This window comes from Saimiri boliviensis, chromosome 7, assembly GCF_048565385.1.
Source record: "Saimiri boliviensis isolate mSaiBol1 chromosome 7, mSaiBol1.pri, whole genome shotgun sequence".
Lineage (NCBI taxonomy): Eukaryota > Metazoa > Chordata > Mammalia > Primates > Cebidae > Saimiri > Saimiri boliviensis.
The window spans coordinates 442,382-468,172 of record NC_133455.1 but is presented as its reverse complement, the minus strand read 5'-3'; the positions used below and the strand labels follow the sequence as shown (position 1 = coordinate 468,172).

Genomic DNA, 25,791 nt, shown 5'->3' with positions numbered 1-25,791 from the left:
TCGAGACCATCCTGGTCAACATGGTGAAACCCCGTCTCTACTAAAAATACTAAAAATTAGCTGGGCATGGCGGCGCGTGCCTGTAATCCCAGCTACTCAGGAGACTTGAGGCAGGAGAATTGCTTGAATCCAGGAGGCGGAGGCTGTGGTGAGCTGAGGTCGCACCATTGCACTCCAGCCTGGGTAACAAGAGCGAAACTCCGCCTCAAAAATAAATAAATAAATAAAAATAAAATAAAATAAAATAAAATAAAGTTAAAAAAACTGTATGTATAGAGTAATCCAATTTAAGGAAAACATATGTCCACATATTCACCAACATGAAAACATTCCCGTCACTCTGCACCCAGATGGAATTCTTCTCAATTACCAGGGAGGAGGTAAAAGAGGTCATGCTATAAGAAACAGCATCTGGAGCCGGGCGCGGTGGCTCAAGCCTGTAATCCCAGCACTTTGGGAGGCCGAGGCGGGTGGATCACGAGGTCGAGAGATCGAGACCATCCTGGTCAACATGGTGAAACCCCGTCTCTACTAAAAATACAAAAAACTAGCTGGGCGTGGTGGCGCATGCCTGTAATCCCAGCTACTTAGGAGGCTGAGGCAGGAGAATTGCCTGAGCCCAGGAGGCGGAGGTTGCGGTGAGCCGAGATCGTGCCATTGCACTCCAGCCTGGGTAACAAGAGCGAAAACTCCGTCTCAAAAAAAAAAAAAAAAAAGAAAAAAAAAAAGAAACAGCATCTGGGCCGGGCGCGGTGGCTCACGCCTGTAATCCCAGCACTTTGGGAGGCCGAGGCGGGTGGATCACGAGGTCAAGAGATCGAGACCATCCTGGTCAACATGGTGAAACCCCGTCTCTACTAAAAACGCAAAAAATTAGCTGGGCATGGTGGCGCGTGCCTGTAATCCCAGCTACTCAGGAGGCTGAGGCAGGAGAATTGCCTGAACCCAGGAGGCGGAGGTTGCGGTGAGCCGAGATCGCGCCATTGCACTCCAGCCTGGGTAACAAGAGCGAAACTCAGTCTCAAAAAAAAAAAAAAAAAAAAAAAAAAAAAAAAAAAAAAACAGCATCTGTAAAACTGGTTCTAAATATACCCTCTTTGGCTGGGCACAGTGGCTCACGCCTGTAATCCCAACACTTTGGGAGGCCAAGGTGAGCGGATCACCTAAGGTTGGGCACTCGAGACCAGCCTGACCAACGTGGATAAACCCCATCTCTAAAAAAATAAAAATAAAAATAAATACACCCTCTTCCGGATAAACTCTGAAAACATCATGCTAGGTGAAAGAGCCCAGTCATAAAGGACCACGCTGGATTCCATGTCCGTGAAGTGTCCGGAACAGACAAATCTCGAGACCAAAAGCACGCGCAGCTGCCAGGGGTTGGGGGAAGGGGACGGGGGTGACTGCTGATGGGCACCGGTTTCCTCTGGTGCTAGGAAAATGCTGATGGTCCCACAACCTTGTGATGTACTAAAATCCACTGAAATGTATGCTTTGTCTGGATGCCTTTGATGGTACGTAAATTTTAATCTCAATGAAACCGTAAAACACACCATGGTACTGGAGTCCCTGACTTTCACTTCTCCTGGGGATGGAACAACACGCTCAGTGTTGACCACCACGAAACCTTACTACTGAGAGCCTCGGGCCAGTCCTCGGTCGCTTATCTGTCTCTGTAACAACAAAGTAAAGAGTAGTGAACAAAAGCTACGCAACCAGCACCAAGACCTCCTGAGATGGAACCTCACCGCAACTGGAGGAACGCTCTCGCCCCGCAGAAGGCGGCTCCATGGAAGAGGCAGAGGCTGTGGGGAAGAGGTCTGACGTCGACGTTGATGGCTGTGGTTCCTCAAAGCACACCTGAGCGGCGGGTGACGCCGGTGAGGCCTGGGGATCGGCCCCTCGCCCAGCACCTGAGGTATCTTTGGTCCCATGGAACACATTTTCCTTATTAGCTTCTGTAATCCAAAAGGAGCAGAAGAAGCACACATCCAGGGCTCAGGCAGACACTCTAGGGACTTAAACGCTCCTAAGAATTCGACAGCCCCAGAGGGGCATGGTGGCTCACACCTGTAATCCCAGCACTTTGGGAGGCCAAGGCAGGCGGATCCCAAGGGCAGAAGATCAAGACCATCCTGGCTAACACAGTGAAAGCCCATCTATACTAAAAATACAAAATATTAATAGGGTGTGGTGGCACACGCCTGTAATCCCAGCTACTCAGGAGGCTGAGGCAGGAGAATCGCTTGAACCTAGGAGGTGGAGGTTGCAGTGAGCCGAGATCGTGCCACTACACTCCAGCCTGGGCGACAGAGCAGGACTCCATCTCAAAAAAAAAAGTATACAAAAAATTAACCGGGTGTGGTGGTGCACGCCTGTAATCCCAGCTACTTGGGAGGCTGAAGGAGAATCGCTTGAACCCGGGAGCTGGAGCTGAGATCACGCCACTGCTCTCCAGCCTGAGCAACAAGAGGGAAACTCCGTCTCAAAAAAAAAAAAAAAAGAATGAGACAGCCCCTAATATGCATCTGCTTCTTTGCTATAATCTTACTTACCAAAGGATTCTTGTGTCATGCCTTGCTTTTCATTTAAAGATTCATAGAGATATGCCACGTCTAAAAGAAAATTAATCAAGTCAGGGAAGTGGCGGCCCCTGTGCAAAGTGAGAACTCAAATTTTTCTCTCTGTTCCCTCCAGTCATTTGATTTTGTTGATTATTTTAACTCATCAGCTAATAACAAATTCATCCAAACAAGGTTATCTAAAACATCTTTACTAATACAAAAGAAATAAGCCTCAGGGAAAAATGGCATCAGGAGGCAGACCAAGGTGAAGAATCTATGCCTCACTTATAATTTCACACCACAAAAGGGAGGAGATGCAAGACCGTTCTGTGCGGCAAGGGGATGGTCAAGGTTATGCTGATGATGCCCAAGACATATTTGCTCCATTCTTCCTCACCATTGTGGTCTTTAAGTATTTTAGGAGTGGCTGGGAACAGTGGCTCACGTCTGTAATCCCAACACTTTGGGAGGCTGAGGCAGGCAGATAACCTGAGGTGATCAGGAGTTTGAGACCAGCCTGGCCGACATAGTGAACATCATCTCTATTAAAAACACAAGCCGGGCGCGGTGGCTCAAGCCTGTAATCCCAGCACTTTGGGAGGCCGAGGTGGGTGGATCACGAGGTCAGGAGATCGAGACCATCCTGGTCAACATGGTGAAACCCCGTCTCTACTAAAAACGCAAAAAATTAGCTGGGCATGGTGGCGCGTGCCTGTAATCCCAGCTACTCAGGAAGCTGAGGAATGAGAATTGCCTGAACCCAGGAGGCGGAGGTTGCGGTGAGCTGAGATCGCGCCATTGCACTCCAGCCTGGGTAACAAGAGCGAAACTCCGTCTCAAAAACAAAAAAACAAACAAAAAAACCCACAAAAATCAGCTGGGCATGGTGGCGGGTGCCTGTAATCCCAGCTACTCAGGAGGCTGAGGTAGGAGAATCGCTTGAACCCAGGACGCAGAGGTTGCAGTGAGCCGAGATTGCACCACTGCACTCCAGCCTGGGCAACAGAGTGAGGCTATGTCTCAAAAAAAAGTTAGGCCGGGCGTGGTGGCTCAAGCCTGTAATCCCAGCACTTTGGGAGGCTGAGGTGGGTGGATCACGAGGTCAAGAGATCGAGACCATCCTGGTCAACATGGTGAAACCCCGTCTCTACTAAAGATACAAAAAATTAGCTGGGCATGGTGGCACGTGCCTGTAATCCCAGCTACTCAGGAGGCTGAGGCAGGTGAATTGCTCGAACCCAGGAAGCGGAGGTTGTGGTGAGCCGAGATCGCACCATTGCACTCCAGCCTGGGTAACAAGAGTGAAACTCCATCTCAAAAAAAAAAAAAAGTTAAATAGGCTGGGCACAGTGGCTCACACCTGTAATCCCAGCACTTTGGGAGGCCAAAGTGGGCAGATCACGAGGTAAAGAGATCGAGACCATCCTGGCCAACATGGTGAAACCCCGTCTCTACTAAAAATACAAAAATAAGCTGTGTGTGGTGGCACGTGCCTGTAATCCCAGCTACTTGGGAGGCTGAGGCAGGAGAATCACTTGAACCCAGGAGGCGGAGGTTGGGGTGAGCCGAGATTGCGCCATTGCACTCCAGCCTGGTGACAGAGCAAGACTCCGTCTCAAAAAAAAAAACTTAAATAAATATTTCAGGGTGACCTTCGAAGGACTCCCGTAACTTTCCTTATCCTATACCATCTTCCACAAAACAAATACACAGACACCTGGAGCTGAGAAAGTCTTACTGGAATCTAGTCTAAACTCCATATTTCTCATAAGGTCTCCAAAAACAGGACCATCAATGGCCTCCAGACCCCTGGTCCTAGGTTGTACTCCCCATAACTCAAGTTCCTCTCCTGTATAACCTAACCTATCTCCACTAGTTTCTCCTTGGCTGCCATTTTGGGATTTGCTGCTCATGGCCATAGTGGTATTCCTGAGGAATGGCTGGTGGGACTCAGGCTGCAAAGTCAACACTCCCATTCCTCAGCAGACACTATTCACATCAGGAACCCACATGCCCAATACAGGGGGTGTTGCCAGGAGGAACATTCCTACGGGAAGGATCTGTTGCACAGACTCTCTGAAGATGCCTCCCAGCCTCAGCAGAGCGGACCCCCGAGCAGGTCTGACCCCAGCAAGCCCTCCTCTATCTTACTGTGTTCCGGCTCATTCTTCCTATACACCAAGTAGATGACATCCCCAGTCTGTAGAGGGCAAGTCTGCTTCTTAACAACCTTCAGCTTGTTAATCACTGTTCCATTGGTGCTGAAAAAAACAAAAACACAATTTATCCTACTTAAAATAACTTGGAGTTACAAGAATTTTTTTCTAGCACCATTAGCAAAGAGGCTCAATGTGCCCATCTGGAAATCCCCATAGGAACGGCGTCAATACTTAACGATGCACGCATGCATGCACCCTCGCCAATCTCGAGAAATGGCCCGCCCACTTCTCCCTGACTGACAGCCTAACCAGCAGCCGCAGCTCCTCACGTCGTTGGCCCCTGTGCTGCTGCGGGGCCGGTTCTCTCCCATGTGCCTCCTGGTGGACTCCGCGGCCTCATCCCACAGTGTGGTGCTTCCTTTTCCAGCCTCCTCGAGTTGGACCTGTGCTATCCACAGTCCCATTCCTCGCGGCCATCACCACACCAGAGCTCATGCCTCAAGTAAGTACTGATTCCTCCCAAGAGACTGGCTCTGGGCAGCAGAGTCAGTGCTGGGCCATTAGCTGCAAGATGTGGGTGGCCCTGTGCTCAGAACCTGGGGTCTGGCTGCCAAGCCCCTTGAGGCGATCTGCCTGGGGAGGGGCCAATGCAGATGCTGCTGACCGAGGGACAGACAGGAGAATACTAAGTCGATGGGGCAGGAAGCGCCTCCCGGGGACTTCTGAACAGAGACCTGACAGAAAATCAGGCACCGGTTGGGTGATGAAGGTCCAAGAGCACAGCATACCGACACACAAAACCACAACCGAGGCCGGGCGCGGTGGCTCAAGCCTGTAATCCCAGCACTTTGGGAGGCCGAGGTGGGTGGATCACGAGGTCAAGAGATCGAGACCATCCCGGTCAACATAGTGAAACCCCGTCTCTACTAAAAATAAAGAACATTAGCTGGGCATGGTGGCACGTGCCTGTAATCCCAGCTACTCGGGAGGCTGAGGCAGGAGAATTGCCTGAACCCAGGAGGCGGAGGTTGCGGTGAGCCGAGTTCGCGCCATTGCACTCCAGCCTGGGTAACAAGAGCGAAACTCTGTCTCAAAAAAAAAAAAAAAACCACAACCGAGCAAACCGACCCGTTTCAGTCAAACACACAGCCTCAGCCCTGCAGCTCCACTCTCAAGGCCCCAGCAGTGGACAGAATTCACATCTGAGTGGCCACCAGTTTGCTGAGGTGGGAGAGTGGCAAACAAGTCCTGTAAACAGGCGGTAAACAGCGTAGGTTTTGTGGTCACCTGGTCACCAGTCACCGCTGCTCCGACTCAGCTCTGCCACCCGTAGCAAGAAAGCAAACGCAGACAGTAAGCAAATGGACTGCCACGGCCATTTCCCCGTAAAACCTTCCAAACCAGGCAGCGGCTGTGTCTGCCGTCGCAAAGCTGACCCGGGAAGACACAGGTTTGAGCTGCGCAGTGCGCTTCTACAAGGGCTCTTTTCACCTGGGGGGGACGCGAAACCCACACGTCTGCCGGACTGACTTTCTGTATCCTCGTGTTCCGCAGGGCTGGCTACAGGGCTGGAGTGCGCACGCGTCTGGGTGCGTGCAGGAGCGTGGGAGCCAATCCCCCTGGATGCCAAGGGGCAACTGCAGTCATCACTCATCCTCACGCTCTTTCCAAACAAAAATCTGCTTCTTTCTTTTTTGTTTTTACAATGTTAATTCACTTTATTTTTCTTGTATAAAAACCCTATGTTGTAGCCACAGCTGGAGCTTGGGTCCTCTGCACGGAGACTCTGCTGTGGGTCTTGACGAGGTGGTCAGTGAATTCCTGACAGGGAGACTTGGTGAATATAGTCTCCTTCCAGAGATCGGGGGTCAGGCAGCTGTAAGTCTTAGAGATGGCATCAAAGGTGGCCTTGGCAAAGTTGCCCAAGGTGGCAGTGCAGCCCCTGGCTGAGGTGCAGCAGTCGATACCAGCCATCATGAGCAGCTTCTTGGGCACAGGTGCTGAGATGACGCCCCTGGGCACGGGGATGAGGCGCACCAGCACAGAGCCACAGCGGCCTGTCACCTTGCAAGGGACGGTGTGGGGCTTGCCCATCTTGTTCCCCCAGTAGCCTCTGCACACGGGGACAATGGAGAGCTTGGCCAGGATGATGGCCCCACGGATGGCAGTGGCCACCTCCTTGGAGCACTTAAACACCCAGACCGACGTGACCACTGTAGTCCCCAATAGCAACAAATGCCTTGAACCTGGTGTGCTGGCCAGCACAGGTCTTCTGCACCAGCATAATCTTCAAAACCTCATCCTTGAGAGAGGCCCCCAGGAAAAAGTCAGTGATCTCAGATTCCTTGATGGGCAGAGAGAAGAGACAGATCTCCTCCAGAGATTTAATCTTCATGTCTTTGACCAGGCAGCCCAACTTGGTGACAGGCATCCACTCCTCATCCTGGGCTTTGCCTCCGCGAGCTCCGCAGCCACGGCCCCAGCCCCAGCCACAGCCGCAACCTCAGCCCAGGATACCACTGCCAAAACCTCCGTAGAAGCCACCACAGTTCCCCATCCCAGGGCTCCTGGGACCTCCGGGCCCCCTCCCCGCTCCCCACTGCACCAGCGTCATCCGCCATTTGGTGTTTTATCGGAGAAGAAGAAATCTGCTTATTTCACTTCTCTCGATGATTCCTCACTGCTCTCAGGCTAAAGCCCAAGCTCCCTCTGCTGCTCACCATGCACTCTGACCACACAGCCCTGCTCATGCTTGGGGTCCCCACACGTGTTTCTTCTGCCTGAGCATCCACCCCTAGGCCCACCTCTGCCAAGGAACGTAGCAACTCTAGAAGCTGGAAAAGGCGGGGACCAAATTCTCCCCTGGAACCTCAGGAAGAAACCAGCCCTGTACAGAGCTTGATTTTAGCCCCATCAGATCTACGTTGGACTTTGGACCTCCCTAACTCTAATAAGACAATAAATTTGTGTTTTATAAATCCACTAAGTTTGTGGCAAGTTGTTACAATAGCCACAGGAAACTAACACCCCCATACAGTCAGCCCATGGAAGCTAAGCCCTGGTACATGTGGGATGGCCCAGGGCCAGCACCCAGCATGGGAATGCCAGGCCCTGGTACAGGTGGGATGATCCAGGACCAGCACCCAGTATGGGGATGCCAGGCCCTGAAGCAGGTGGGACGGCCCAGGGCCAGCACCCAGCATGGGGATGCCAGGCCCTGGTACAGGTGAGATGACCCAGGACCAGCACCCAGCATGGGGAAGCCAGGCTCTGAAGCAGGTGGGACAGCCCAGGGCCAGCACCCAGCATGGCAAAGCCAGGCCCTGGTACAGGTAGGATGGCTCAGGACCAGCTTCCAGCCCAGGAAAGCCAGGCCCTGGTACAGGTGAAATGGCCCTGGACCAGCTTCCAGCCCAGGGAAGCCAGGCCCTGAAGCAGGCGGGACGGCCCAGGACCAGCACCCAGCACGGGGAACCACACCCTGGTACAGGTGGGATGACCCAGGACCAGCACCCTATGCCCTGGTACAGGTGGGACGGCCCAGTACCAGCACCCAGCACAGGGAAGCCACGCCCTGGTATGGGGGTATGACCTAGGACCAGCACCCAGAGCAGCGAAGCCGGGCCCAGGCAGAGGCGGGACAACCCAAGACCAGCACTCTGCCTACTCCACTGTGCCGAGAAATACAGAACCTGCTCTGATGCCTATTAGACTAGGAAAAGGAGCATCAGTTCTTCCTAAGAAAACCTACTTCCTAATCTTCTATCCCTGAAACTATTCGTTGCCTAAGAATCTCATAGAGCCTAATCTTTACCAACTAAAAACAATCCTGCAGTGAGAAAAGCACACTCTCAACGTACTGCTTGAAGACCACCTGCCACTTATAGCAGATTTAAAATAGGCACATTCTGACAGGGTGCGGGAGCTCACACCTGTAATCCCAGCACTTTGGGAGGCCAAGGTGGGTGGATCACCTGAGGCCAGGAGTTCAAGTCCAGCATCGACAACTTGGTAAAACCCCATCTCTACTAAAAAAAAAAAAAAAAAAAAAAAAAAAAAATTAGGTAAGCGTGGTGGCATGTGCCTGTAATCCCAGCTACTTGGGAGGCTGAGGCAGGAGAATCACTCGAACCCAGGTGGTAGAGATTGCAATGAGCCAAAATCATGCCACTACAATTCCAGCCCAGGCCACAGAGTGAGACTTTGTCTCAAAAAAAAAAAAAGGCTGCGCCAGGCGCGGTGGCTCAAGCCTGTAATCCCAGCACTTTGGGAGGCCGAGGCGGGTGGATCATGAGGTCGAGAGATCGAGACCATCCTGGTCAACATGGTGAAACCCCGTCTCTACTGAAAATACAAAAAATTAGCTGGGCATGGTGGCCCGTGCCTGTAATCCCAGCTACTCAGGAGGCTGAGGCAGGAGAATTGCCTGAACCCAGGAGGCGGAGGTTGCGGTGAGCCGAGATCGCGCCACTGCACTCCAGCCTGGGTAACAAGAGCGAAACTCCGTCTCAAAAAAAAAAAAAAAAAAAAAGGCTGGGTGTGGTGGTAGCTTACATACGTAATCCCAGCACTTCCAAAGACCAAGGCAGGTGGTTCAAGAGGTCAAGAGATCAAGAGCATCCTACTCAACATGGTGAAACCCCATCTCTACTAAAAATACAAAAATTAGCTGGGTATGGTGACATATGCCTGTAGTCCTAGCTACTCAGGAGGCTGAGGCAAGAGAATCGCTTGAACCTGGGAGATGGAGGTTGCAGCGAGCTGAGATTGCACCATTGCACTCCAGCCTGGGCAGCAAGAATGCAACCCTGTCTCAAAACAAAAACAAAAACAGCCAGGCGCAGTGGCTGACACCCATAATCCCACACTCTGGGAGGCTGAGGCAGGTGGATCACCTGAGGTCAGCAGTTCAAGACCAGCCTGGCCAAGATGGCACAACCCCATCTCTACTAAGACTATAAAAAGTAGCCAGGTATGGTGGTAGGCGCCTGTAATCCCAGCTACTCGGGAGGCTGAGGCAGGGAGAATCGCTTGGAGGTTGCAGTGAGCCGAGATTATTACACTGCACTCCAATCCAGCCTGGATGATAAGAGCAAGATTCCACCTCAAAAAAAATAAAAAACAGGCCGGGCGCAATGGCTCAAGCCTGTAATCCCAGCACTTTGGGAGGCTGAGACGGGTGGATCACAAGGTCAAGAGATCGAGACCATCCTGATCAACATGGTGAAACGCCGTCTCTACTAAAAATACAAAAATTAGCAAGGCATGGTGGCGCATACCTGTAGTCCTAGCTACTCGGGAGGCTGAGACAGGAGAATCGCCTGAACCCAGGAGGCGCGGTGAGCCGAGATCGCACCATTGCACTCCAGCCTGGGTAACAAGAGGGAAACTCTGTCTTAAAAAATAAATAAATAAATAAATAAATAAACAATAAAAAATAAAAAAACAAAAAATGAATAGACACATTCTAACATAGGCTTCCCTTCCGAGAAATCGGGCCAAGAAAACAGACACGAAGGCAGAGTTTGGGAAAGAGTCACTGCAATGTTATTTATAAGAAAAGTCAAGGGCTGGGCGCGGTGGCTCAAGCCTGTAATCCCAGCACTTTGGGAGGCCGAGGCGGGTGGATCACGAGGTCAAGAGATCGAGACCATCCTGGTCAACATGGTGAAACCCCGTCTCTACTAAAAATACAAAACATTAGCTGGGCATGGTGGCGCGTGCCTGTAATCCCAGCTACTCAGGAGGCTGAGGCAGGAGAATTGCCTGAACCCAGGAGGCGGAGGTTGCGGTGAGCCGAGATCGCGCCATTGCACTCCAGCCTGGGTAACAAGAGCGAAACTCCGTCTCAAAAAAAAAAAAAAAAAAAAAAAAAAAAACGCAAAACAATAAATATCCACCAATAAGGGAAGTGACAAACTATCATAAAACAATCAAAAACAGTGACATATGAAACGCTCCATAAAACACTAAGTAAAAAAAGCTGGCCAGGTGCGGTGGTTCACGCCTGTAATCCCAGCACTTTGGGAGGCCAAGGCAGGTGGATCACCTGAAGTCAGGAGTTCGAGACCAGCCAGGCCAACATGATGAAAGCCTTCTCTACTAAAAGTACAAAAACACCAACCAGGAGCAGTGGTGCATGCCTGTAATCCCAGCTACATGGGAGGCTGAGGCGGGAGAATCGCTGGAAACTGGGAGGCAGAGGCTGCAGTGAGCTGAGATTGCGCCACTGCATTCTAGCTTTGGCAAAAAAAAAAGAAAAACACCGATGCTACAACAGTATATGTAGTGTAATCACATTTATGTGAAATAAATATACCTACACATGCTTTTTTCTTTGTTGGAGACGGAATGTTGCTCTGTCGCCCAAGATGGAGTACAGTGGTGTGATCTCGGCTCACTGTAACCTCTGCCTCCTGGGTTTGAGCAGTTCTCTGCCTCAGCCTCCTGAGTAGCTGGGATTATAGGTGCCCACCACCACTCCTGGCTAATTTTTGTATTTTTAGTAGAGACACAGTTTCACCATGTTGGCCAGGATGGTCTCGATCTCTTGACCTCGTGATCCACCCGCCTCAGCCTCCCAAAGTGCTGGGATTACAGGTGTGAGCCATCGCGCCCGGCCAAGCTTTCCACTTTCAGCTGAATATTCCTAAGCTGAATGTCCCTAATCAGAAATCTCAAATCTGAAACTTTCTGAGCACCAAAAAGACACCCAAAAAAATACTCACTGGAGCATTTCAGATTTTTCAATCAGATATGCTCAACTCGTAAGTATAATGCAAATATTCCAAAATCTGAAAAAATCCAAAATGTAAACATTTTAGTCTCAATCATTTTAGATATGAGATACTCAACCTGTACTTAGGACGTACAAGAACGAGAATTTATTAGTTTTTTGATTTGGGGAAAAGAATTCAAACTTGAATAGGCTTGCAAGAACCAAAAATGATCAGTGTCTTTTAAGTCTTATTTCTGAGACACGTTTAATTTGAATACATTCAAGAAGGGTCACAGACACCAAAGTGTCACCAAGGGTTCCATCCTGGGAACCAGGAGATATATCTTCTCATACCTTGGGAGCCTAATTAACTACAGTCATGCCCCCAGATAATAATGTATTTTTTGTTCGACAGACTGCATATACAATAGTAGTACCATAAGATTAAAATATCACATTTTTACTGTACCTTTTCTATGTTTAGATAGGTATTTTCATCACTGTGGTACAACTGCCTATAGGATTCAGTATAGGAGCACGCTGTACAGGTTTACAGCCCAGGAGCAACCGGCTAGACCACAGCCTAGGTGTGGGGTAGGCCATGCCATCTAGGTTTGTGTAAGTATACTCTATGGCGTTCGCAAGATGATAGAACCGTCTAACGACACATTTCTCAGACGGTATTCCTGTCGCTAAGCGACACGGGCCTGGGCTATGTGAGGAAAATGAGTCGCTGTCATCACACTGAAGACACGGCATCTCTCCTGCTCCTCAGCCATGGCACACAGTGCGCTAGCACAGAGTCAGGCTTCTTAAGCTCCTGGAAGAAACACCAAGAGAAGCTCAGAACGTACTCACCTGGTATCTTCCAGTGTCACCTGACCTGATTTTTCATCCACTACAATCTTACAGTGATCTCCAGAGACCAATTTATTGCTGGGGAACGAAAGGTCGCAGCCTAAAAAAGAGAGGGTGGGGCAACATGGGGTATGATCGTGGGAACTGTGACCATTACTGCCCTTTGCTTCACTGAAGCGCGAGGTTCAAACTCAGGATCCCCATTGCACGTGTGTAAAAACACACTCAACCAAGCAACGTATGAAGACATTTTAAAAGTATTTCAGTGCTAACCCAAAGTAAAGGGGCAAGGACTATGTCCTGAAGCTTTCTGAATCCCCGTCCTCAAGGACACCCACCCATCAACACCTCCAGCAACACGCAGACTCTTAAATGGCAATTTTACAATATGCACATATACACAGCCAACCTGGCAAGTATTACTGGAACTTTAAAAAAACTCAGGGGCTTAAGTAATTCTTCAGTATCTTAATTTAGCCCTGAATTTCTTTTCTGTGTAAACTTAGGTTTCATAAATCATCATAAAATTGAAGCAACAACAGTCACAGAAAAAGTGACTGAGTCAATTGTTTACAGGCACTTATAAGATGCATTTTCTTATATACAGGGATGCATCTGTACCTGAGTACAATAATTCTATCTTCATTAAATGCATGAGGGAAAATCCTCAGTACTCGCTCTCTCCTTAAAAGAACAAAGGCTTAATTAGCTGGGCATGGTGGCCCGTGCCTGTAATCCCAGCTACTCAGGAGGCTGAGGCAGGAGAATTGCCTGAACCCAGGAGGCGGAGGTTGCGGTGAGCCGAGATCGCGCCATTGCACTCCAGCCTGGGTAACGAGAGCGAAACTCCATCTCATTAAAAAAAAAAAAAAAAAAAAAAAAAAGAACAAAGGCTTTTTAATATCTCATCATTAACCTTTACTGTTTCATATAATCTATAAGGGTACATAAAGATACTATAAGACACCAAAGGCAACTAAAAAGCAAAGGATGTGTCCAGGAGACAGTGACCACGCAAATGTTCTTTCCCTAAATGTTCCCCATAGAATGACAACCTGAATCTGCTCCAGCCTGAGCCTTGCTCCCATCGCTGACCTACGGGTGTGTGAATCAGAAGACTCAATATTGTTCAGATGCCAGCTCTCCCCCACATTGTTTCACAGATTCAACGCAATTTCAATCAAAATCCCAGAGGGCTTGTAGAAACTGACAAGCAGATTCTGAAGTTCACAGAAAAAACTGTAGGGTTAAAAACCAACGCAATTTTGAAAACGAATGAGGTTGGAAGACTCACATTACTTAACTGACTTACCACCATGCTACGGGAATCAGTGCAGTATTGCAGCCGCGTGCAAGGATGGGCAAAGACAAACGTAAAATCTAAAACTACGAAACTTCCAGTGGAAAAGAGGAGAGGAGGCGAAAACCTTAGTGCCACTGGGTCTGGCATGGACTTCACAGACAGGACACAAAAAGCACAAACCAGAAAAAAAAAAAAGATAAACTGAGGTTCATCAAAAGTAAAATCTGGGCCAGGCCGAAGTGGCTCACACCTGTAATCCCAGCACTTTGGGAAGCGAAGGCGGGCGGATCATGAGGTCAGGAGTTCAAGAGCAGCCTGACCAACATGGTGAAACCCCGTTTCTACTAAAAATACAAAAATTAGCCGGGCATGGTGGCGCACGCCTGTAATCCCAGCTACTCAGGAGGCTGAGGCAGGAGAACTGCTTGAATCTGGGAGGTGGAGTTTGCAGAGAGTGGAGATGATACCACTGCACTCAGGCCTGGGCGACAAGGGTAAGACTCCATTTCAAAAAAAAAAAAAAAGGATAAGCGGCTCTTTGGGAAGACAAGGTTGCTGCATCACTTCCTACACGTTAACTAGGCTTTCCCTTTTCCCCCAAATAATGTCTTGTATGTGGCAGGCACATTATTGCTTTAAAATAATCAAGTTCTGGCTGGCCACAGTGGTTCACACCTGTAATCCCAGCACTTTGGGAGGCCAAGGTGGGTAGATCACGAGGTCAGGAGTTCAAGACCAGCCTGGCCAACATGATGAAACCCTGTCTCTACTAAAAAAATATAAAAATTAGCCGCCTGTCATCCCAGCTACTCAGCAGGCTGAGGCAGGAGAACTGCTAGAACCCAGGAGGTGGAGGTTGCAGTGAGCCAAGATCATGTGTGTCACTGCACTCCAGCATGGGCAACAGAGGGACACTCCATCTCAAAAAAACAACAAAAAAAATTAGGCTGGTGTGGTAGCACACGCCTGTAATCTCAGCTAGTCTGGAGGCTGAGGCAGGAGAATCACTTTAACCTGGGAAATGGAGGTTGCGGTGAGCCAAGATCATGCCACTGTGCTACCGCCTGGGTGACACAGCCAGACTCCGTCACAAAAAAATACATAAATAGGCCGGGCACAGTGGCTCATGCCTATAATCCCAGCACTTTGGGAGGTCAAAGTGGGTGGATCATGAGGTCAGGAGTTCACGACCAGTCTGGCCAATACAGTGAAACCCTGTTGCTACTAAAAATACAAAAATCAGCCAGGCCTAGTGGCACAAGCCTGTAATCCCAGGTACTCGGGAGGCTGAGGTGGGAGAACTGCTCAAACCCCGGGGACGGAGGTTGCAATGTGCCGCGCTCACACCACTGTACTCCAGCCTAGGCGACAGAGCAAGACTCTGTCTTAAAATAAACAAACAAAAAAAAATAATTAAGTTCTACAACTGTTAGGAATTGAGTGTTTGTATCCCCCTAAAACTCATATATTTAAGTCCTTTTCTGTAGGGTGGAGATCCCATAAGTGCTGAGGCAGGAGCCAAAAGCCTCAGCCTATTTCCATATCAATAAGGAAGAAGAAAGTAATTAGAAATATAACCCTAGTGGTTATTAGCTATTCATAGTTAATTTCAGTTAACCACAGGTGATCTTAAGTCTTTTACTAATGCCTCTCAGGTCGGAAGTGTGAACCTGGGGTGACACTGTGAAATGAATGACCCTAAGGCAAGCTGCCTTAAGCCCGCAGTCAAGCCTGAATAAGGACTGCTGGAGGGCGCCCGCGCTGGGAATGCGCTTACTGCTCAGCCAGCTAGGGAAGCAGACGTCTCCTTCCCTGGAGGAGTCAGGGGAAAACTCCGCTTCTCCAAGCTCTTGCAGTAGGCCTGAGGCTGTCAGATAGGAGACCCACAGACATCGGGGGGCCTAATTATCTCTGTGTGATGCTGTGCTTCCGTGGCCACGTTCCATGTCAATCTCATGTTCCGCTTCTGCACCTGTTCTCTTTTTTCTTAAAACAGACCATCAGTAAAAGTAACATAAATCTTAACGTCTGGTTCTTTAACAAGTACAGAAAAGTGCTGATGCACTAGGCTCCTCACCTCATCCCTGCTGCTGAAAATTCCTAAGCCTCTACCTGTATGACACGTGATGTACTTGACCCTATCACTGCCATGCCCTGTCCCCAGGCACTGACCAACAAGGCCACACCCTACTGACACCCGACCTTCCCTGCCCCCAGCTGTGTACTCAATCCAAGTCAGAATGTGCTGACTCCGAGATCTGGTAACCCCGGGGCCCAAACTCTCTTTTCTCTATCTCTGTGCCTTGTCTTTAATTTCTACGATTTCTCAGTCTCCACGCCAGCAGAGAGGGGCTCACAGAACCCTCTAGGGCTGGACCCAATGTGACTATATTTGGAGATGGAGCTGATAAAGGTTAAATGAGGTTACTTGATGTGAATCTGCCCTCTTAAGAAGAGACACAGAGACAGAGTACTTCCTCTCTACCATGTGGCGACAGAGCAAGAAAGTGCCATCTGCAAGCCAAGAAGAGAGCCACCAGGAACTCAATCTGCCAGGACCTTCATCTTGGACTTCCCAGCCTCTGGGACCATGAAAATAAATTTCTGGCCAGGCGCAGTGGCTCAGAGGCCCATAATCGTTAACACTCTGGGAGGCTGAGGCAGGCGGACTGCCGGAGCTCAGCAGTTCGAGACCAGCCTGGGCAACATGGTGAAATCCTGTCTCTACTAAAACAGAAAAAATTAGCTGGGCATGGTGGTGTGTGCCTGTAGTTCCAATTACTTGGGAGGCTAAGGTAGGAGAATCGCTTGAACCCGGGAGGCGGAGGTTGCAGTAAGCAGAGATCATGCCACTGCACTCCAGCCTGGGTGACAGAGCAAGACTCTGACTCAAAAAATAAATAAAATAAAATAAAATAAATTTCTGGTGCTTAAGCCACCCAGAATGTAGTATCTTGTTATGGCTGTATGAACAGACTAGTACAATAATCTTTAAGTTTGTGCTAGCAACATTATTTATAAATTCACTAAGATCATTCCTATTCAGGAAAAGACATGCCAGGCGTGGTGGCTCATGCCTGTAATCCCAGTACTTTGGGAGGCTGAGGCGGGTCAATCACGATATCAGGAGTTCAAGACCAGCCTGGCCAAGATGCTGAAACCTTGTCTCTACTAAAAAAAAAAAATTAGCCAGGCACGGTGGCAGGTGCCTGTAATTCCAGCTACCTGGGAGGCTGAGGCAGGGAACTGCTTGAACCCGGGAGGAGGAGGTTGCAGTGAGCCGAGTTCACACCACTGCACTCCAGCCTGGGTCACAGAACAAGACTCCATCTCAAAAAAAAAAAAAAAAAAAGGGAAAAGATAAACTCAATGACTTATTTTTGCTCCTTGTCTTAACAGGTAATAACATGATGTTTCAATAACAATAGCCAACATTAAGTGCTAACTCTAAAGTTCCCTCTAAGCAGTCCGTGTATGATCTCATTAATTTCTCTCACTCTATGAAACAGATACAAAGGCACAGAAAGATATGTTGTTAGCCCAAAGTTATGTGTTGACAGGTTTGTCAACACACATGATTTATCTCTAGAGTCTGCTCTTCACCAAACCTCCTAGTCTATCAGGTAAGGACAAAAGGAAAAATCCTCAAATACTTCCCCCCTTGTCTTAAAGGAATAATTTTGATATGTTGTAATGATATCTAAATACTTTCAAAGTTGTCAAATAAACTTTAACTTGATACTGGAATTTAAGACTGCCAAATCTCCGAAAAAAACAAAACCAGGTGGGACACAGTGGTTCACGCCTGTAATCCCAGCACTTTGGGAGGCCGAAACAGATGAATCGCTCGAGGTCAGTTGTTCAAGACCAGCCTGGGCAACATGGCAAAACCTCATGTCTACTGAAAATACAAAAATTAGCCAGGCATGGTGACACACGCCTGTAGTCCCGGCTACTCCACACGCTGAGGCAGGAGAATCACTTGAACTGGGAGGCAGAGGTGAGTTGAGACTACACCACTGCACCCCAGCCTGGCTGACAGAGCAAGACTCTGTCTCGAAAAACAAACCAAACAAAAAACATTTCATGCTGTGGGTAAAGGGGAAAAAAAAAAAACAAAAACAGGTGCAAGCGTATTGTAAGAGGTAAAATTAACCAAAAAAAAAAAAAAAAAAATGCTTCTAAACAGCAAATATTTCCCATCCTCGCTCCTTTTTAAAACATAATGTCAGGCTGGGTGCGGTGCCTCACACCTTGTGATCCCAGCATTTTGACAGGCCAAGGCAGGTGGATCACCTGAGGTCGTGAGTTTGAGACCAGCCTGACCAACATGGAGAAACCCCGTTTCTACTAAAAATACAAACTTAGCCCGACGTGGTGGGGCATGCCTACAATCCCAGCTACTTGGAAGGCTGAGGCAGGAGCATCACTTGAACCCAGAGGGGGAGGTTGCGGTGAGCCGATAACGCGCCACTGCACTCCAGCCTGGGCAACAAAAGTGAAACTCCATTTGAAAAAAAAAAAAGAAAGTATAATGTCAGAATGCTAATTTATTAATTTTCAAAGTAAATGTTTTTGTTGACATGACCAGTGCATTTCTCTCCCCGTACAAAGGCTACAGGGGGAAATCACACTACCAGATGATCGCTTAGGAGCACGCAGGCAGCGAGTGCGGAGGGTGAGGAACTTCCTCCGACTTCGTTCAAGTTCTTACCTTTGCAGGTTCATTAAGTAAATAAGTATTTAGCGGCTGCAACTTGAGATCGGTTTTAACGTAGGCACTACAGTGATAAATTTCCCTCCGAGTACTGCCTTGGCTGCATCCTAAATACCTTTTGGTGTATTCTATTTTTGTTTCATTTGTCTCGAGATATTTTTAGAGGTCCCCGGTGAGGACTTCTTTGACCCCTCGGTTGCTTTAAGGGTGGCGTGTGCCGTGTCCACCCATCTGAATTTTCCACTTTTCCTCCAGTTACTGATTTCTAACTGCGTTCCACTGCAGTCAGAAAACACACTTTGTAAAAGCAGGGAACGTGAGTCCGCATTCCGGAGGACGCACCGACACAACCAGCTCCCAAAGTTGTCACCAGGACTAAACGAGCCGCGCGAGTCACGCGCGCCGACACCCGGATCAACAGCCGCTCGGAGAGCCCGGGGAGCACGCCGCCCGCGGGGGGCTCAGCCCAGACCCGCCCGGCCCGGCCCGGCCCCCCGCCCCCGCCCGGCCCGGCCGCGCACCTCGTCTCCGCCCGATGGTCCACTCCGGCTTCCGCAGCAGGACGTGCGGCTCGCCCTCCTCGGCGCCCAGGCGCAGGAGCCGCCCCCAGGGCTGCTCGCCTTCCCCGGGCCGCTCCATCGGGATTCACATCTGCGGGGACCCCGGAAGCGCCCGCGGAGACTCCCGACCCGAGAGGCCGAGGCTCGGCGCCCGCCCCGCCCCGCGGCCCGGCCCGGACGCCCCCTCCCACGGGCGCAGCCGCGTCCCCGCCGCCGCCCAACGCGGCGCCCTCGCCGGCCGCGCTCACCCCCGCCCCGCGCCGAACCCGGAACCGGCTGCGCCGCCGCCGCTGTCAACAGACATAGCGGCTCCTCAGCTGGTCCGCGGGGCGGGGCCGGCGGGGTCTGCGGCCCGCGATTGGCTGGCGGCGGCGCTCACCGAGCTCGGCGGCTAGAGCGGCGCCGGGCGTGGCCGGCGAGGGGGCGGCCATCTTTGATCCTGGCAGGGAGGGCCGGTCGCCTCAGGGTCGCGGAAGTGGCCGCGGCCGGCACCCCGTTGCATTGGGGCCGAAGGGACGGCGAACTTGCGCACCGGAAGTCCGGGGGCTTCTGCGAGCCCCGCCGACCCACGGGTGACTTCCGGAAGTCGGAGAGGGTCCGCCTTCCGGTCACGCGAAGACGCTTTCGGGGGCCGCGTCCCTTCGGGTCCCGCGGCTCCGCCGGCCGACGCACGGGGTCCGCGAGTGGGGGCCGCTGCGCTGCGGGCCGGGCGTCCGGGCGGGCGTCGGCGGGGTCCCCCCGGTCCGAACCGCGTGCCCGGTGCCGCGGCGCGCGCTCCCTGAAAGTGGAAGATGGCGGAAGCGGCGGAGGGACGGCCGGGCGGGCTGCGCCGAGCGGGAGCCCCCGGGTGCGGGATCGGGAGGGCGAGGCGCGGCCGCCTCCCCGATTCACCCCCGCGGCTTCGGCGCTGTGGGAGGCACGGGCAGGAGCATCTCTTGCGCCCGGGAGTTCAAATCAGCCTGAGACCGCATCGCTACCAAAAAAAAAAAAAAAAAAAAAAGGCATCGTTTGTGTAAACCAAGCCACATACACACACGTGCACATACATGAACGTGTTTTATGTCGTATAGGCAGTTATCTATACCTTGTAAACCAAAATTAAAATTCTAAGCACCCCCCAACCACCTGAATGAACCGACTCTCCCAATGCCGAAGCTGACCTGAAAAACCAGTTGAGTCCCCGGCGGAAACCAGGGTTGGGACGTGTCCCGGTCCACTCGCCTCCCTGGGGAATTCAGGGGTAACCGACCAGCACCGCCGTTAAAACAGACCAACCCGACCGAGCACCGAGACATCGTATGATGGCAGGCCCTGGAAAAACGCAGTGTTTCACCCCGACGTGCGGACCTACAAAGCTCTCCTGGGCAAAATCTATTTTGTAGAGAATCTCCTTCCTTTTCCACGTCTTCTCCGGATCCAGGAGAAGATGTAAGAGTCCGGCAGCTTTCTAACTCCAGTGAGAAACGTCTGCTGTACATTCTCTCTGCAGCCTGCTACCTGGAACCGCATCTGTCTAGGGACCCTGGCCTGGGTGTTGGCTCATCGTGCCTGTAATCCCAGCACTTTGGGAGGCAGCCAAGAACCGCAGATTGTGCCACCACAATCCAGCCTGGGCAACAGAGACCCTGTCAAATTAAAATTAAATTAAATTAAATAGAACCTTGGTCTCCCTTATCTTAACCCAGACATTTTATTAACTCCAGGTCTTTAGATAGTAACTTACCTCTTTCAACCAAGTTCCAATCAGAAAATCTTTGAATCCATCAAGTTCACAAACGTTCTGGAGGAAGAACAACAAGAAAAAGAAAAAAAGATTTAAAGAAAAAGAAAAGAAAATCTTTGAATCCATCAATGACTTATGTATAAAACCAAACTGTAGCCTCACCATCCTGGGCACAGGGTCTTAGGATCTCTTGGGACTGTGCCTTGGGCCATAAACACTCACCTCTGGCTCAGAATAAACCTCTTCATATATTATAGAGTTTGACTTTTTTTTTTTTTTTTTTAGATGAAGTCTTGCTCTGTCACCAGGCTGGAGTGCAATGACACGATCTCAGCTCACTGCAACCCCTGCCTGCTGGGTTCAAGTGGTTCTCCTGCCTCAGCCTCCAGAGTAGCTGGGATTGGCTAACTTTGTATTTTTAGTAGAGACAGGGTTTCTCCATGTTGGTGAGGCTGGTCTTGAACTCCCGACCTCAGGTGATTTGCCTGTCTGTCTCCCAAAGTCCTGGGATTTCAGGCATGAGCCACCACACCCAGCTGAGTTTGACTCTTTTAATTGATAATGGGTACATACAAATATGTTTATGAAAATCTGTAGAAGGATACACAAGGAAATGCAGTGGCTTCCTCTGGAACATGGACTTGAAGTTAAGGGGGTAGGAAGACTTACTGTTCACTATGTATTTGTCTCAGTCTGAGTTCCAGCAGAAAAACAGAACCAGTAGGATGATGGAGAACGCTGCATGACCCCTGAATTCCATGAGCATGGGCACATGGTGTATTTCATTTACTGTGAAGTGGGTTCCTGATCAGTAGCAATGCCGTTGCTACAGGAAAAAGGAGACCCCGTCCAGACTCCAAGAAAGGGTTCTTAGATTTTACACAGGAAAAATTTGAGGCAAGTCACTGAGCACAGTGAAAGAAGCGAGTTTACCGTAATTTACTCTGTTCCAGAGTGACGCCCTCAGAAAGCAGGAGGAGGAACGCTGTACAGGAAATGATAAGGAGCTACCATTGAACCCGGGATGTGCAGATATGCTGACTAGAGGTAGGGCTCTTGGTGCTGTCCGTGACCATTAGTCCTTCAGCCTCAGCCTGCTCATTAAGGTTCTCGCTGAGTGAAGTGGGCTGCACTCTTAGGACATCCGGACATTCTGCAGGCTTGGTGGGAGATGTCCTGTATGACCATAAGTATTCTGCAATTGTAATTGGTGGTCAGCTTAGAGAATGTGGCTACTTTCAGACCGTAGCAATTAACTTTAAAGATGTCTTGTAAGAACCCTTTCTTGGAGTCTGGACTGGGACTTCTTTTTCCTGAAGCAACGACATTGTTTATGATCAAGGAACCCACTTCACAGTAAATGAAGTACGCCATGGGCCCATGCCCATGGAATTCACGGGTCCTGCAGATTTCTCCATCATCCTGCTGGTTCTGCTAGCTACTCACCTTAAGACAGACTCACTCTGGTCCTGTTTTATTAAACCAGAGGCCTGGTAAACAGGTTTCTCTAACACTGCAACCATGCATAAGACATTCTGTGCCAGGTGCGGTGGCTCACGCCTGTAATCTCACCACTTTGGGAGGCCGAGGCAGATGGATCACGAGATCAAGAGATCGAGACCAGCCTGACCAACATGGTGAAACCCTGTCTCTAGTGAAAATACAAAAATTAGCGGGGCATGGTGGCGCGTGCCTGTAGTCCCAGCTACTCAGGAGGCTGAGGCAGGAGAATTGCTTGAACCCAGGAGGCGGAGGTTATGGTGAGCCAAGATCGTGCCATTGCACTCCAGCCTGGGAAACAAAAGTGAAACTCCGCCTCAAAAAAGAAAGAAAGAAAGTGAACTGGCTCGTCCTGTCCCGTGGCTTGATAGCAGTGGGAAGGTAACAAGAAACAAAAGAGGCCAATATATTAAGTCAACTGAAACTGGAAAACTTTAAAAGGCTGGCATTTGCAATAAAGCAACAAAAAGAAATCCTTGTATGCAAATCTACCAAAATATGAATTATAATATGAACCTATCTGTATCCAGAAACCATGGAACACAATTAAAACATAGTACCAGCACTCAGGAGTCCAGGTGAGCCTGGGCAACTCGGCCAAGCCAATCCCTGTTGTTTCTAAAAATACAAAAATTAGCCTGGCATGATGGTGTGCACCTGTGACCCCAGCTACCAGGGAGGCTGAGGTGGAAGGATGGATTGAGCGCTGGAGATGGAGGCTGCAGTGCCATGATGGGGCCAGTGTACTCCAGCTGGCGGAGCAGATGGAGACCCTGTGTCAAGAAAGGGAAGGAGGGAGTGAGGGAGGGAGGGGAGGGGAGACAACGAAGGGGAAGGGAGAAGGAAAAGACAGAGAAAGAGAAACAGGAAAACCTAAATCAACGGAGCACGCTCCTTCGCCATCATTGTAGTCACAATATTGCTAAGACGTCACTTCTTCCCAGCTATAAAGTTGGTGCTGCTGGAACAAAAATACCCGCGATTTATTTCGTAGATATTGACAAACTGTTTCTAAACCTAGAATTGTTAGCACAACCCTGAATAATAATAAACCTGAAGAACTCGATATCCAAATCCAAAACTTTTCAAAGCTACCAAAATCAAAAGAGCACGATCTTTGCAAAATATTGGACATTCTTTCACATGAACAATGTAATTTTATCTTATTTTTAATATTTTTCAAGGTGTTGCTGTCCCCCAGGCTGGAGAGCAGTGGCACCATCATAGCTCGCTGCAGCCTCAAACTCCTGGGCTCAAGGGATCCTCCCAGCGCAGCCTCCCAAGTAGCTGGGACTATAGGTGCCGCCACGCCTGGCTGGAGCAGTATCATTTACACTAAGCTTACATAGAATATATTAATAATTCAACCACAGGCAAGGATCCTTACTTCAGATGTGTTAGGAAGCTGCAGAACTGAGGCCAGCCAAGACAGAGAAATGATATCATATACATTTCTAGCTTTAATTTGCTTCCTATTTTCACAGATGGTTATTTTCAGAATGGTAATACATGATGTGGTCCTTACAATAACGAGATTCTATAGAGATGTGTATTGTATCAGCAGTCATCTGGTATAGAATGCCACTTCCACGTCCATCAGAGCTACTGAACACAATGTTATCTACAATCAATTAAAAAATTTTCAGGCCGGGCGCGGTGGCTCAAGCCTGTAATCCCAGCACTTTGGAAGGCCAAGGTGGGTGGATCAAGAGGTTAAGAGATCGAGACCATCCTGGTCAACACGGTGAAACCCCGTCTCTACTAAAAATACAAAAAATTACGTAGGCATGGTGGTGCGTGCCTGTAATCCCAGCTACTCAGGAGGCTGAGGCAGGAGAATTGCCTGAACCCAAGAGGCGGAGGTTGCGGTGAGCCGAGATCGCGCCATTGCACTCCAGCCTGGGTAACAAGAGCAAAACTCCGTCTCAAAAGAAAAACAATTTTTTTTAAAAGCCAATTTCCCCAATATAACAAACTTCAGTATTCAATGATTTACTGAAAACATATTTGTTTTCAGTATATTGAAAAACATATTTTCAATGATGTACTGAAAACATAAAATAATAGATTTTAGGGTAATTCTTATTAGGATAGGACGGTTTTAATACTGAGGACAGCCAGGAAGCTTCGGTGGAGCAGGTTCTATTTTGTTTGAGTGGGTCCATTAAAAAGATTGTTGTTAAGCCGGGCGCGGTGGCTCAAGCCTGTAATCCCAGCCCGTTGGGAGGCTGAGGCGGGTGGATCACGAGGTCAAGAGATCGAGACCATCCTGGTCAACATGGTGAAACCCCGTCTCTACTAAAGATACAAAAAAATTAGCTGGGCATGGTGGCGCGTGCCTGTAACCCCAGCTACTCAGGAGGCTGAGGCAGGAGAATTGCCTGAACCCAGGAGGCGGAGGTTGCGGTGAGCCGTGATCGCGCCATTGCACTCCAGCCTGGGTAACAAGAGTGAAACTCCATCTCAAAAAAAAAAAAAAAAAAAAAAAAAAAGATTGTTGTTATTGCTCAGTGTGGTGGCTCCTGCCTGTAATCCCAGCAGTCTAGGAGGCTGAGGCAGGAGGGCTGCTTGAGCCCAGGAGTTTGAGACCAGCCTGGGCAACCTAGTCAGAGATCGTCTCTAATAAAAATACAAAAGTCAGCCTGATGCAGTGGCACGTGCCTGTAGTCTCAGCTACTTGGGAGGCTAAGGCAGAAGACCACTTGAGCCCAGGAGTTCGAGGCTGCAGTGAACTATGATGGCGCCACTGCAGTCCAGACGAGGCGACAGAGAACCCCCCACCCCTCTAATAAATAAATAAACGAAAAATTTAAAAAGGATTATTTGTTTTTTTTTTTGTTTTTTTTTTTTTTTGTTTTTTTGTTTTTTTTTGAGACGGAGTTTCGCTCTTGTTACCCAGGCTGGAGTGCAATGGCGCGATCTCGGCTCACCGCAACCTCCGCCTCCTGGGTTCAGGCAATTCTCTGGCCTCAGCCTCCTGAGTAGCTGGGATTACAGGCACGCGCCACCATGCCCAGCTAATTTTTTGCACCTTTAGTAGAGACAGGGTTTCACCATGCTGACCAGGATGGTCTCGATCTCTTGACCTCGTGATCCACCCGCCTCGGCCTCCCAAAGTGCTGGGATTACAGGCTTGAGCCACCGCGCCCGGCGGATTATTTGTTGACTGTCAGGGTGATTTATTATTCTAATAAATATCATGTTTACTTACAAGTGTACACTTTCTCATTAGTACTCCAGTTCTAGTTACGAACTGGCAAAAAATGAGATAAAATCATAAAAGTAACCAGGAAAACACTGACCTGCTTAAAAAAAAAAAAAAATAGCCGGGCGCGGTGGCTCAAGCCTGTAATCCCAGCACTTTGGGAGGCCAAGGCGGGTGGATCACGAGGTCGAGAGATCGAGACCATCCTGGTCAACATGGTGAAACCCCGTCTCTACTAAAAGTGCAAAAAATTAGCTGGGCATGGTGGCGCATGCCTGTAATCCCAGCTACTCAGGAGGCTGAGGCAGGAGAATTGCCTGAACCCAGGAGGCGGAGGTTGCGGTGAGCCGAGATCGCGCCATTGCACTCCAGCCTGGGTAACAACAGCGAAACTCCGTCTCAAAAAAAAAAAAAAAAAAAAAAAAGAATCAGTAAAACTACTCAGAAAATACTTGCTATCGCAGATTACGCTGTTAAAGTGTCC

General features: G+C 49.6%; 1 protein-coding gene and 1 pseudogene across 7 annotated transcripts in view; both read right to left on the bottom strand.

Annotated features, from left to right (window-relative positions):
- CHFR (checkpoint with forkhead and ring finger domains) overlaps window positions 1–19,197 on the bottom strand; it is a 44,482-nt gene extending 25,285 nt beyond the window's left edge. For 2 of the 7 annotated variants that reach the window (XM_039471687.2, XM_039471689.2), the window contains exons 1-5: window positions 18,841–19,196; window positions 12,300–12,399; window positions 4,716–4,825; window positions 2,556–2,615; window positions 1,749–1,958 (exon numbers count right to left, since the gene is read on the bottom strand). In XM_039471687.2, coding sequence (XP_039327621.1) covers window positions 1,749–1,958; window positions 2,556–2,615; window positions 4,716–4,825; window positions 12,300–12,399; window positions 18,841–18,958 — 598 coding nt within the window. In that variant the 5' untranslated portion in view covers window positions 18,959–19,196. Of the gene's footprint in view, window positions 1–1,748; window positions 1,959–2,555; window positions 2,616–4,715; window positions 4,826–10,002; window positions 10,367–12,299; window positions 12,400–18,840 lie in introns of those variants that run through there. The other 5 variants (XM_039471693.2, XM_039471694.2, XM_039471690.2 and 2 more) reach the window with 4 other exon arrangements.
- LOC141585038 (small ribosomal subunit protein uS5 pseudogene) lies at window positions 6,407–9,991 on the bottom strand (annotated as a pseudogene).
- Window positions 19,198–25,791: the final 6,594 nt, after the last annotated feature.